This window comes from Maniola jurtina, chromosome 6 (genome assembly GCF_905333055.1).
Source record: "Maniola jurtina chromosome 6, ilManJurt1.1, whole genome shotgun sequence".
Lineage (NCBI taxonomy): Eukaryota > Metazoa > Arthropoda > Insecta > Lepidoptera > Nymphalidae > Maniola > Maniola jurtina.
Window position 1 is genome coordinate 4,539,692 of NC_060034.1, and position 13,894 is coordinate 4,553,585.

The 13,894-nt window shown below is 38.3% G+C and overlaps 1 protein-coding gene across 1 annotated transcript in view; it reads right to left on the minus strand.

Moving 5' to 3' along the window:
- Positions 1-3,798: 3,798 nt before the first annotated feature.
- LOC123866189 (protein O-mannosyl-transferase Tmtc3) overlaps positions 3,799-13,894 on the minus strand; it is a 236,318-nt gene continuing 226,222 nt past the window's right edge. Inside the window, exons 5-12 of the mRNA XM_045907590.1 lie at positions 12,979-13,094; positions 10,466-10,674; positions 9,536-9,740; positions 8,769-9,032; positions 7,891-8,376; positions 7,197-7,383; positions 6,356-6,636; positions 3,799-5,865 (exon numbers count right to left, since the gene is read on the minus strand). Of these exons, the coding sequence (XP_045763546.1) occupies positions 5,560-5,865; positions 6,356-6,636; positions 7,197-7,383; positions 7,891-8,376; positions 8,769-9,032; positions 9,536-9,740; positions 10,466-10,674; positions 12,979-13,094 (2,054 nt within the window). The 3' untranslated portion in view covers positions 3,799-5,559. The remainder of the gene's footprint in view (positions 5,866-6,355; positions 6,637-7,196; positions 7,384-7,890; positions 8,377-8,768; positions 9,033-9,535; positions 9,741-10,465; positions 10,675-12,978; positions 13,095-13,894) is intronic.

A 13,894-nucleotide genomic window follows, 5' to 3' on the forward strand; every position in this document is an offset into this window, starting at 1 on the left:
TGGATAAGGTCAAATTGGAAGATGTTGCCTTATATTTTCGATATCAGAATGGCAATAGTTAGGCATAGTCAAAAGTAAGTGTTAGTCATTTGAAGTTTTGTAAGTATTACTTATAATATAAGCTAGATTTTGAAAAAAAAAAGAGAAAACTGATGTAAACTAAAAAGAGGCACGAGTGAATGATATTTTTATTATTTGTATCGAAAAGTGTACATATTTAATATTAGTTACCTAGATAAATTATATTTCTTTAACTATTCAAGATTGTTATGGTTAATTTTTTTAATTTGTTTGCGAATAAATGATTATCGGTTAGAAAATGAGCGTTTATTTTAAAATAATTGTTTTACGTCTGTATTGAAAAGTTTAAAGGTTTAAAGTTTAATTTTTATGACAATTGGTAAGTAACAAACAGTTGTACATAACTTAAAGGACTGCAAGACCGTGATAGTACTTAAATTAAGTATAAAGCCTTGTTGACACGGTAGGAGTAGGTATTTCAATGTTTTATTTATTAATCCTACGGTTTGAGTTTGTTATAAATCACTCACTAAAGTTAGTTACAGTTTCTATTAATTATTGCATTTAAAAAAATCGGGTTCAGTGGACAGTGACTAGATTCCTTCTTGAAACATTATAAGCTTTTTGATTACCTACATATATCTAACTACGTGTGACTATCTTAGAGGTTGTGAAATCGGGCATAAGTCTGGTCCGTTGTCGCCTGTTTTAAAATACCTACTATTGAAATTACTAGTTACTACTAATGATTTGAAAGCAATAATTTAACACAATGCTTGTCTGTCATTTCTGGGGTTCTGTATCCCTCAGCACGGACTCGTTCTAGATAGATTAAAAAAATTTAGTTATATTATTACTTTATGAATAGGTACTCCAAAAATATACAAGATGCACCACCGTTTCCACAATTTTTCGTGACCTATAACTTTGGTTTAGCTTACAAAAGTAGGTGTGGTGCAGGTACATAGTATGTACTTGATACGAACGAATATCTGTTTAAATTTGAAATAATAATTCGTCTAATTTCAAATACTCCTACCGTGTCAACCCGGAGTCGTAGATTTTAAGAACTCAGTGTAAATACTGTAGATTGCATACCTCAGAACACGCCTTACCATATGAGTGGTCGATTACTTATTATTGAATTTGGCGAATTAATTATTGATTGATTTGATTGACAAGATGGGTAGCTATGTTGGGTGCTAAATTTGTAATATTGAAAAGAATAATCCGGTAGTTTAAATCGATGTTTTTTTTTTCACTTTGAGTTTTTAATTCAACTTTTGACTAATTTGGGGATTTTTAACACAAAATTACCAGTCTTTTTTGTTTCTTCTAAAACTTGCAATGGTTTGCAATGCACTGTAAAAGGTTTCTCGTCTTTTTGTCCAGTCCAGTTAGTTACCAGCCATAAGATTTACCATTATCTACATATTGTGTTATTATCATTTGGTTTGATAATGATGATAGTTGATTTTAATATACAGTTCTTGCAATTAACTAAGGCGAGTGAACTTTCCTTGCGGTTGCGTCGTATACGTGGGCATTGCGTAAGTGTGCGTGCATGTCGGACCAATCAGTCGTGGGCAAGCGCTCGCAAACGCACACATTTATGTTGAAATCTATAGTGCGCACTTTGGCTTTGCTCAGACTCAGATACTGTTAAAACGAGACGGCGTTATACCGCTTGCATAGATCTATCTCGGTTCAACTGAAACTTAAGTCAAAGTACGCTCTATAGATATTAGCCTTAGTGTTCCTTACTTATACCGATACGACAAACACAAGCATGGCTGATGGCTCCACTCGCCTTCGTGAATTGCAAGAACTGTACCTACCAATGTTGTTGCAACGACTATGTCTATTTTATATTACCTACCAGGATTTCAAAATGTTAAAGCCGAATCTTTAATAAATTAGTTTTTATAGAAATTGAATAACTATTAGTTAGGTATTTTATTAATTACTTAATCATAAAATTTTGTTTTAAATTATGGCTGCTTCGAGCTACTTATCAACAGGTATGATAGATATTATACTCTGTACGTATAAATAAACGAAGAAAGTGGCAGTCATTTGAAAAAAATAAGCTAATCTTTGTTGAAATTTTGTTAGATAGTAAATTATATTTTGTATTTGTTTATATAAGATATTATGGACAACTATGTTAATTAATACAGGTCCTTTATATTCACTAAAATTTTATGTTCGCATGGAAAAATAAACTAACTAACTCTCGCTCAGATCAAATTAAACTCCTACAGATGTGCCAACAAGTTCGTTGCCGTCACGATCCAACCTTACTTCTAGGCTCTACCCACTCTCAGATTTATTCTCGGAATGTTGACGTCACAAAAAAGAGCTCTGATATCTGAACCCGCACAGTGGGTGATTTATCGATTTATTTGGTGGTACGAAGTGAAGCGTGACAACGGGGTTGTCTATGCACATTCACTATCATGATCGCACATTGGACAGAGGTCTCGTTTGATGTCGTCGGTCCCCTGTCAAATAGGTGGTAGAAGCCAATGCTGTTCTTTTCGGTGCGAAGTCGCCATACTAGCACTATTTAGGACCCATCGGTTTTCCGAACTATGTGCCCTGTCGGTTGGCCCACCATGCAGATTGTAATGGGCGTAATGGGGGACTCGGCCAATCTTTTTTTCCTGTGCCGATTCTCCGTTTTCTCATTCTGCGTGGGAAACAACAGTGTTAACTGTTAGCATTGGTCAGCCACCTATGCTAGGTGGCTGACCAATGGCTGATACTATATACTTAGATAAATTCATTCCCTCAACTGTTTTCTAGGGCTCTTTTTTATCTGAAGCCAACTTGTTGTTCGATTTTGGAAGTTGGCACATCTGAAAATGCTACATTGTTGAATTTTAAAACATTGATTTATTTGTCTTAGTTACTTTGTACCTATTTATTAAGCAAGCGACGTCAATATGTGTAAGGTATGCGCGTAACGGTGTATATTGTTTTGAACGTAGAGAAGGCAAGATCCCTTCTATCTACCATTTACAAATTTGTGATCTGTACAAAACAATATAGTAAATCTTTTACATTAAAATTGTTGTTTTATTTTTTACGATAGTTTTGAAAAGTCCTCAAGCAGTAGATATTCACCGAGTGAAGCAAGGTCAGTCTACTTTGCTGAACTTGCACTTATCCGTCGGTCTGAACTTCTGAATTAGTGAAAAAAATTCTTCAAAATTAAAAGTAAGTAGGTAACTATAATAAGAAAATAAATTTTTAAACTTTTCTCACAAACTAGGAAACTACCTACTCGTAGGTGATATCAAAAAAAAAATATTATCAATAAGTAGGTACCTAATGCATCCATACTTAATATTATTATGAATGCGAAAGTGTTTGTCTCCCTATTCTTAGCTTAGTTCTATAGTTAGCTTTTCACGGTCATATCCGCTTAACTGAGTTGGAAGTGGATAAAAAAAGTTTGCACCCCCGGGACGTACATGAGCAACTTACGAATCCAGTGGCTCTTTGAGACTCCTTTGATGTCGAATGTCCACCTAGTGGGGGCTCTTCAAACGCTGCGTTTTCCGCTGTGAGGTTGCTATTGGGACCTCAATACGTCTATCGGTCTTTCAGGGGTGGCTCTTTCAAAATCAATGGGTCTTTCGAACTAAGTATGTGCCTTGCACCTGTCACTTCAGCTTCGCAACCCGTTACTTGGTTCTCTTACGAATCTCCTCTCATTTCTTATAGTAAATACTTAGCATTGGACAGGAATAGAATAAAATAGTAAATCAAACGCCAGGTAATTTGAAACATCATTTATTTTATAAAAATAAATGTTTTGACGACAAATAGTTTATAATATTCGGGGTCCTTACGACATTACTCCCGCTCCCGGGAATATCCAGCAGAAATGTTTCAAGACATTGTAAAAAATTTCTGTTTTTACAAAAGTTACTTTTTATCTTAAAACATTAACAACGTTACATTTTTTCACATCTACATAATTTATTCTAATAACTGTCGATCACTTTTTTTACATAATAACATTGGCAATTACGAAAATAACCGTCTAATTAGGTAGGTAGGTACAGTAGGTATTTTTTTTCTACATAAAGCCCTGAAACTATATCAAAGTATCACGCCTTGTTTGATTTCTAATGCTGTTTTATTTTTATTGTCTTAAAAAAATTGTTTGTATAAAATTATTAAATAGGTAAGTATTATCCGAAGGCCGTAAATAAATTAATTATCAAAAACCTAATGCCTTGAAGATTTAAAGGTAAATTTTAGTTAAAAAAAAAAACCTTTAAACACTTGTTTTTGAACGTGAATTAAGCTGGATGCGCACGCATTAATTTTCCTGGAGGCACTTTGTAATATTGATCGCAGCCTATCAGAATAAAAGCCCATTTGTATTACTACTTTCGAGGCCATAATGTCCTAAAAAGGTTTCTACGGACTTATTTTTGCTTCATTTCTAGACGATACTAATTATTCAGTAAAAATGGCGACGTTTTCAAGTTTAATTTCAGCACAATTTTTTATTATAGTCATAAAATGAACTCTCTAACAAAATATTGGGTTGAAGTACTTATGTAACAATCGTTATTTTCGATGGGGTTAATGCGGTACATTTCTAAACCTACTCCCAACGCCTAAAAGAAGTTTGGGAGATCAAGTCGCATATTATAACTAACAGCGTACATCCTCAAATAATACCTAATAATTTATCTAATAAATCATTGATCCATCGCTATCTAGGTTAAAATAATAATTAGGGATGACAAAATCGTTAGGCTGCAAACATTATATGACTGTGTTGCTGTACTTAACAGTCTATATTGGGTAATGAGATCTTAAAATGTCAAAATAATAAATAATTATTATTAATGCACGAAATGCATTTTGTGACGCTATGACACTTCTATAAGTAACTTGTCATCACAAATTACACATAAAAGAGTTTTACGATTTAAATGCAATAACTAACGGCCTTAACGAATAAGGGACATTTGATACAAGAAATTATAATAAATTTAAAACAGTTTCAAGTCTTTTCTATTATTCTATTTCAATTTTATTACACACAAAGAGTATCCGTATACCTGGCTAATGACGAAAGCTCGCTCCAACATGTCTCTACACATTATACAATATCGTACACAATTAATTAGATTAAATGGCGTAAACTAATATCACGAAATGTTAAGCAAAATAAGCTTTTAAAATAAGAGATCCTAAAATAATCTATTTCGTAACGTTTTGTTCTATTTTTAAAAAATTATATTTTCTCTAAGATCTCTAACGCACGGGTATGATCCTAGAATATTTAGTAGATATATTAAAAAAACAAAAATCACCCATGCGCGTCAATCTTTACAGTCATTAGATAATTTTAAAAAAGCATGACAGTCAACAGAGTACAAAACAAGAGATACCCTGATCGTTCGAAATTCAAATGCAAATCATTAAAACGTTTATTTAAAAATAACGACCGAGATTCTTTTGGTGTTTATTTAAACGTATTTACACAGTTCAGTTGGATTAGTATCGCTACGAGGGGTCTGTCTCGTGGGGGTCGGGGGGCTGTTGCGGGATGTAGTTCCATCTCGCTCGCACCTCGGTGGTGGCGCTAGGGGCGGGTTGCTTGGTGGGAGGAGTGGGCGAGACGGCGGCGGCGCGTCTCGCTCGCACCACCGCTAGATGGCGCTGTATGTAGTGTTCGTGCGGCGCTAGTGTGGCGGCACGCGCGAGGCACTCTTCGGCCACGGCGAGCTTTCCTCGCTCCACGGCCACGACGCAAAGGTTGTGTAGCGCTTGTACGTTGTCAGGTTCTAGTTCGAGGATTCGACGGTAACACTGAAATGTAACAGAGTTATTTCTTATTGAAAAATATAAATAAAAAGGCCGTAGGCATTTATTTGGCGGTACGAATTAAGAGACGACCGCGTGTTATCTATTTCTCTGCGAATTAACAACAAAATGCCACTTTCACTCTCAGCCACGTCCAAATCTTTGACGGAGTTGATTTAGATAGCCCCCAGAAGTACCAACGCCTTGATATGGTTTCTAGCTGCTTGAGAAAGGGCGTCGCTTCTAGCGATCGTCGCCTGTCAACGAGCAGTAAGGCCAGATTGAAGAGTGTGAAGTGGATGTCTAGCTTGAGATGCACGGCCACGGAAAGCCATCCTACCATGTATACCTTGCTTAGTGAAGGATGACCCCCGGTTGTCTCTTCCGTCCTGCTTTGCGTCAGCCCATGTTTCGCAGGCTGTGCCACATCCCCGCCAATACCTTCCAGAGGTCTTTATGATATCAATAACCAAATTATTACTCAAATGCGACTTACACTCTCAGCTGCGTCCAAATCTTTGACGGAGTTGATGTAGATATCTCCCAGAAGCACTAATGCCTTCACATGGTCAGGATGATGCCTCACTAGCTGCTTGAGGAAGGGCGCCGCTTCTAGCGGTCGCCGCCTGTCAGCGAGCAGTAAGGCCAGGTTGAACAGTGCAGAGCGGAAGTCTGGCTTGAGGTGCACGGCCGCGCGGAACCAGCGCTCCGCACATTCCGCGTCGCCTTCGTCCATGCATACCATGCCTAGGTTAAAATGCACGCGCTCGTTTGTTGCTGGAATTAAATGGAATAATTAATAAATCAATGGGACATTCGCGCTAGTAAATGGGAACTGTTCACAACGTAGCTGTTCTGCTACGCGATTGTTCAGGCGGGTTTCGTCGACAGCACATAACAAACGGTTAACTGGCTATTAGTTTTCTATTGCGTTCGGAAATTACTCAATATAAATATTTCACAATTTTATCATCAACCTCCGTATAGTTCCATGACAGTATACCTAATTTACATTACCGCGTCCCATAAACATTAGCAGCAACAAGTAAATTGGAATAGTTTTTTGGCTTTAAAAAATTCCTCCCTTGGGCAAAAAAAGAGTTAACACAAGTTTCACATCCGAGAGTTAGACATAAATTCTCTGTATTTCTTATCAACCTCCTAAGATCTGAACGCAAGATCTTCACGATGACTGACAGACAAAAACGAATGAGTCTAAAGGAACCGCTGGATACAAGCGGCACAAAATTACAAGGTGTGGATTCTCCAAGAAACCTATCTCCATCAGTTGAGAAGACAAACCTGTCGTTCAATAATATTGATAAACATCAGCTCACCATCTTTGTCTAGTAGCTTGAGCAGCCGTTGCCTGGCGAGGTGCCTCAAGTCCGCGGCTCCCAGCTCCTGCAGCAGTATGGCGGAGTTCAGCAGCGCTTGCTCGTGCTCCGGTTCCAGCTCTAATGCTTTGTCGAGATAGGCCAGTGCTTGAGACGCTTTACCTTGTTCTAGTAGGACTACTCCTAGCTGGAATGAGAAGATCATTAATAAGACTGAGTATAAACAAACAAAATAATTGATTAGGAATTGGACAAAAATGAGACTTAATTCCACTTCAGTTTCTAAATCCTTGAAGTGAGTATCTACCTACTAATAAGCTTAAGTTAAGCTGGAATAAAATCAACGTTCAAAATGAACTGGTTCCATCAGATGATTTTTCGAACTTAGCAGACATTGTTCCTGCACAACCTTGAGAGAAGATTCAGTTAGTTAAAGCCACACAACAATCAATGAGCCGAAGGAATTAACCGTAAGGATCAAGAGATATAAAACAGGCACCACTGAAACATAGATCTTTACAAATCCAAAACATGATCTTTACAAAACATGAGGTCTAAGAGCGATGACGCAGTGAGTAGAAACGTTTTACAGTACGTGGCGGGAAGTAGGAAAAGTGAACAAAGCTTTGGGCAGTAAGGAAAGTGTTGTCTTCTGGGATTAGTAGTGAAGGGAATTGTTTTTAAAAATACTTACATTGTAGTAAATATCCGGATTCCCGCTATCGTACAACAGGGCTCTTTCATACACCTCTTGGGCTTCCTTTGTCCTGTTCAATTTGATCAGAATATCCCCCCTATTTATATATGCCTGAGTATAATCCGCTCTCATACTAATCGCCTGTCTATACAGCATATCTGCTTCTTCTAACCGCGTAGCATTCTTGGAAATTAGGTTTGCTAGATTGAGGAATACGTTTAAGTGGTTAGGGGCTATTCTCGCTTGGTAAGATTCTCCGGGTTTCGCTTTGGGTAGTAAAGATTTCGCTTTTACGTAAGCGTCTTCGGCTTCTTGGTAGAGCCCGAGGTGGTTGAATGTTCTGCCCACATTGATATGGGCGCCTACGTCGTCAGGTTGAACGTTCACGGCTGTTTTGAAGAACTCTAATGCCTCTGCGTATTTTCCTTCAGCTTCTAAGGCGTGGCCGACGTTGTTGTACAGCTTCGCGTTATTTCTGTTGACCTGAAAATAGATTTGACCTTACAGTTATCCCAGTTGGAATAAATAATTTTCGATAGAGATCCCCGCAAATTAGTGAAACAATTATGTTTAGGTTAGGTATACGTTTTATTAGATAAAAAGGCTGCGCTGGATAAAAATGATTTTTGTAGAAGTGATAAGTAGGGTTTCCTTACTATATGGGGCAATTCAGGAAAGTCTACGTTAGAACTAATGGAGAATGTAAGAATGAGTGACTATTGTAAGGGTTTCACTGTAAATTTTGTATAAGCGAACCGAATTTTGATTGGGACGAAATTATCGCAGTTCGTTAGTATACCCCGAAATAGGAACTTGCCCTGAATTTCACGCAAAACTATTTGCTAAACTAAAAGTAGGGTACCTATTTTACTTACCTTAAGACCTGAAGCGAAAATAGAGTATTCAGTCTTCCAATCCCAATTTCTCACATAGGTTTTGGCGCTAAAGGCTAACAGAAGGAATATCAGGGCAGCAGCTGCGAGCTTGGCGCGTTTCTTGGCGACCAGTCTCCAACCATGCGCGACCAGGAGACACCAGCCCATTGAGGGCATGTACAGAACCCTTTCAGCGACCACAAAACCCACGGGGAAGAACAAGTTGGAGGCTGGTAGAAATGGGAGCACCAGCAGTGCTAAACCCTGAAAATAGAGATGGCAAAGTCAATATGATAAAAGTTCTTGGTTTTTAGGGTTCCGTACCTCAAAAGGAAAAACGGAACCCTTATAGGATCGGATCACTTTGTTGTCTGTCTGTCCGTAGTGTCTGTCAAGAAACCTATAGGGTACTTCCCGTTGACCTAGAATCATGAAATTTGGCAGGTAGGTAGGTAGGTCTTATAGTACAAGTACAGGAATAAATCTGAAAACCGCGAATTTGTGGTTACATCACAAAAAACAAATTAAAATGTGTTCATGAACAATTAACTAGTTAGTATTTTCAATTTTCAAAATAAGATCACTATATCAAGTGGGGTATCATAGGAAAGGGCTTTAACTGTACATTCTAAACCAGTTTTTATTTATTTTTATGCATAATAGTTTTTAATTTATCGTGTAAAATATCGGAATAATACCCGAGTACGGAACCCTCTGTGCGCGAGTCTGACTCGCACTTGGCTGGTTATTCGCCTATCGGTACTCACCATAGATAAAGCAGAAGAGCGAGTCCTCAAGGCATGAATGGCCGCCGCCACCAGTGTCGCGGCCAGCGCGATGGTAGCCAGGTTCCTCGGGTCGCGCCACGAGCGCAGCAAAGCCACTGTGCCCATCGTCCAGTCACAGCACAACGCCTCTGGCAGAGCAAGCAGCCAGGCGTTCAGTGCAGGGAGGTAGGCAAACGTTAGATGTCTGTGGAGTGAACAATCAATTAAAGATGATTTTTATCCGAAAAACTGTCGCACGCTGTGAGACAGAAGGAGGGTAACCTGTAAGTTATATTATTATTCGTGGGATAAAACTTACGTACACCCGTGTACGTTTCTTAGAAGTCCTGGAGGCCTCTTAATGTGCGCTAAGAATGTCCAGCAAGGGGGTTTTAGTGGGTAGGAGCCCCACATTAACCAATCTCTTCTCGAAGAGATCAAGTATCTTAGGAAGAATTCCACCATCCGTCAGCAAAAACAAGGATAAGACGTAAAAAGACTGCCTCAAGGCCAGGTACCTGACAGAAATTCGAAATTCAACGTTCAAAGTTAGAAATATGTCTGCCGATAGAGACATGCCTAGTATTCTAATTTCCTCTCCGACTGAGGATAAAGTTGCTTGCTCTTGAGGGTAAAGTTTGAGCTTCAATCCACACCTGCTGCACTAAATTGTCCTATTTTATCAGCAGACATATTTCTATCCGACTAAGTTGTTAAATTTTAACCATGAATAGAAGTACCTGGAGTAGAAGAACCATAAGTACTTATCTGGATTGCGTGAAAGAGGATATGCGTATAAAAAGGGTGGATGATACGTTGACGGATGATAGAAGACAGTTTCCACTCTGTTCTATCAACAAGAAAACATGTTGTGCCGACCCCACGTAGCGGGGATAAGGTCAGGAAGAAGAAGAGAAGATAAGTATCTACCTTGCGGGAGGAGACGCAGCTCCAGCAGGGTTGTCAAAGCGTGTGAAAACAGGCAACTGAGCGCCCATGACGTGCAGTCTTGCGGCCAATAGAGCCAATGTGGCGCAGCACACCGTGGCTACTCGACGAGCGGCCTCGCCGCACGCGCAGCCCCATCCGCCTTTGCCCCAATATTCGAACCACGGCCTCCCGGTGTTACTGCCTTTGCGCTGGTGAAAAAAATTTAGGAATAAGAAACCTTAGCATAAACAATCTCATCTAAATTAAGTTTGCAGAGTATTGAATTAGTAAAGGGATTGATTTGATACGACTTCCAAAAAATTTACCACTAAATCATAAAAATGAGAATAAAATTTTTATTCAGATTAAATCTATTTTCATCATCATCAGTCTGTGGATGTCCACTGTTGGACATAGGCCTTCCCTAATGGGCGCCACCACAACCAGCTCTCATCCAGCCAATTTCCGCCAGCCTCTTTATGTCGTCGGTCCATCCGCCCCACACTTGCGCGGTCTCCACTCTAGGATTTTTCGGCTCTAATGGCCATCGCCGCTACGACAAGCACCTATGGGTTACCCACTGCCACTTTCGCTTGTTAATGGTTTGGGCTATGTGAGTGACCTTGGTTCTCCCGTGAATCTCCTCATGTGGGATTCTATCCTTCACTCTTAATAATTTAGCCTCCTCCAAAACTCGCTGAGCGACTTTTGCTAATATAAGTGAAAATAAATGAATAATCTTTTTAAGTTAAAAAAAGTTCGTTTAGCCTCTGCCTTCTTTCTAAGCTGCATTAATCCCTCCTTTCTAATACTGTGTGGGAGAAGAGTAAACAACGGCTTCGATAATAATATCACGCTGAAACTATATGTATATGCTTGCAAACACTATACGGTCTCATTAGTCTTGAAAAGCAGGACTTTCCAACTAAAGTAGGACAGAATGCAAACTAGACTTTCAATAAAGAGCTTAGTAGATGCCTGCATGTTAGATGCCGACATCTGTAGCCTCCCAGGCTCACAGGAAACAATATACTTCCGAGCGGGCTTGTTTCGGTACGTCCAAACTTCGGTCTGAAACTTCGATCCGTTTTAGAACAAATACCTCTTGCCTATCTCGAATCAAAGACGTACGCGATAGTTTGGAGAGTTTGCCCTCAAGGTTCAATGTCACAAATAAGGTTTGCTCCGTAAATTATTAGAACTTTTGGAACTTGACAACCTCCCTGGTGAGTGCTGTGTTCTTATAAGCGGAAGGTCCCAAATTTGATTCCTGGTCGGGGCAGTTTGGAAATTTATAATTTCGAAATGGCCTCTGGTCTGGTGGGGAAAAACTGTCATTTTTTCGAAGTTAGGCCGCTTCCAGCATCTTAGACTGCATCATCACTTACCACCCGGTGAGGGGGCAGCCAAGGACTAACTTGTATCTAAACGGAACAAAAAAACTAGCTAAACCTCTTTTGTAAGAAAAGTAGGTACGTGATACCTACCTATTGATTGATTTATTATTATTATCGCAGGCTCCAAATTCCAATTCTTATAAATATATCTATTAGGGACAGTCGGATGTTTAATTTACATCAAAATATCATTCAATAAGTACTACCAAGTTAGTTAATCATATTATTTTCATACCATCAATTATTATCGTAAATAATAATATTTTTTTATCTTCGAGACGAGGAATTCTCTTTAATATAATGTAGGAAGCTTTATAGATTATGGAGAGGCTTATATCCCAATTGCTATTGGTCGAGTTAAAAGGGAAGTTTATTGTTCAAAGCCGTGTTCTGGCGGGGCCAGCGAGTTAAAACGAAAGGGTTAAAAGGCCTAAGTTGATTCGAAATAAACCATTAGGCGTGCACGAACAAACTTTGGCTTAGAATATTCGATTAATCACGATTTTCCTGGCGCAGTCGTATCTTTAGTCCAAACCTAAACTCCCCATTTATAAATGGGGGGTTTAGGTTTGGACTCTTAGCTGGGTACTTATAATTGGCTTACGTCTGGTCTGGTTGGAGACTTCGGCTGTGGCTACATAGAGCCCTAAAGCCGTGATAAAATTATGATGGCGCGTAGAAATCTCTTAATCTACCATTTCCTTTAAAAACTACCTACTTGAGCGCTTTCTATGTGGTCGACATTACATTACTTTTAGCTCAGAGCAGGTTAGTAGACTCGTTTTACGGTTACCTAAGTCATTTGTAGTTGTAGGTGATCTTTAAAAAAAGATTTTAACTTGTTTAAGGCGTACGATGATTTTTGTGGCAAGTTGTTCGATATGCGGTATTTTGACGATCAATAAGATTTGTTAGCTTGTTACAGATTTGCTCAATTTTATCGGTCGTTTAAATATCATGGTTGAGTTAGAATGGAGCAAAAGTTAACACCGATCAATCGACAAAAACGATCCACAGTGGAAACTACAAAAATACGATGTCGCATGCACTTTTTATTCGAATTTGTTTGACCGCAATATATTTGACCGAAAATAGAGCAGGTCTGTGAGACCTTACCTTCTGTGCAACGAAGAGCTCGTAGACAACACACACGGCGGTGACGGTGATCCCTTGCTCCTTACACAGCATCGCGATGCCGACACAAGCTGTACAAGCCACTACGTAGCGCCAATCTGAAAAAAAACCAAAAACAAAATTATTATAGAGATAGAGATAGTGGATGATGCGTGGATTTAGGTTTTTAATAATCCTATGGGTTATGTTTGATTTTGCGGGATTAAAAGTAGCCTTATCACTCTCAAGTCATGGGGGATTCTCATTAAATGAAAGCCATCTTACTTATTTGATATTGGTTGGTTCTACATTTTATTTATTCATTTATTTTATTGCTGTCATGTACTAATCACTATATAACTTAAAGCTAAATAAGTATAGTTGACTAAAGAAGTACATGACGCCCTGTCAGGGAATCGCAATTTACAATATATTACATTTATCATTAAATCATTAAATTATTATCTACGACAATTATAATCATTATAAATTAATATTAATTTTAATGTTACATTATTATTAAATTATTACAATATATTAAATACATTGCTATTTCACTGAGCGATATAAAAATATTTTTCATAGAAAACCTTCAATGGATTAAAAATATTTCATTGATGATCATCACTGAGTTAGCGAATCACGCAGGTCTTTAGGTAACCATGCAGAAAATCACGTCCATCCGTTGGTACTTTACGGCGTAATTGAAGGACAAACTAACTAAATACGTAAATTGCATTTACGCATTTATAATATAAGTACCTAAAATACAATAGTAGGTAAATAAATTAAATTAAATTAAAAAAAAGCTTAAAATTTGAAAAAAAAAGCGAAAGCTAAAAGGAATTTTCTGGAAACAAGACTGACATCACTCATAATTTACAATAATAAATGGCTGAGACACACAGACTAATATATG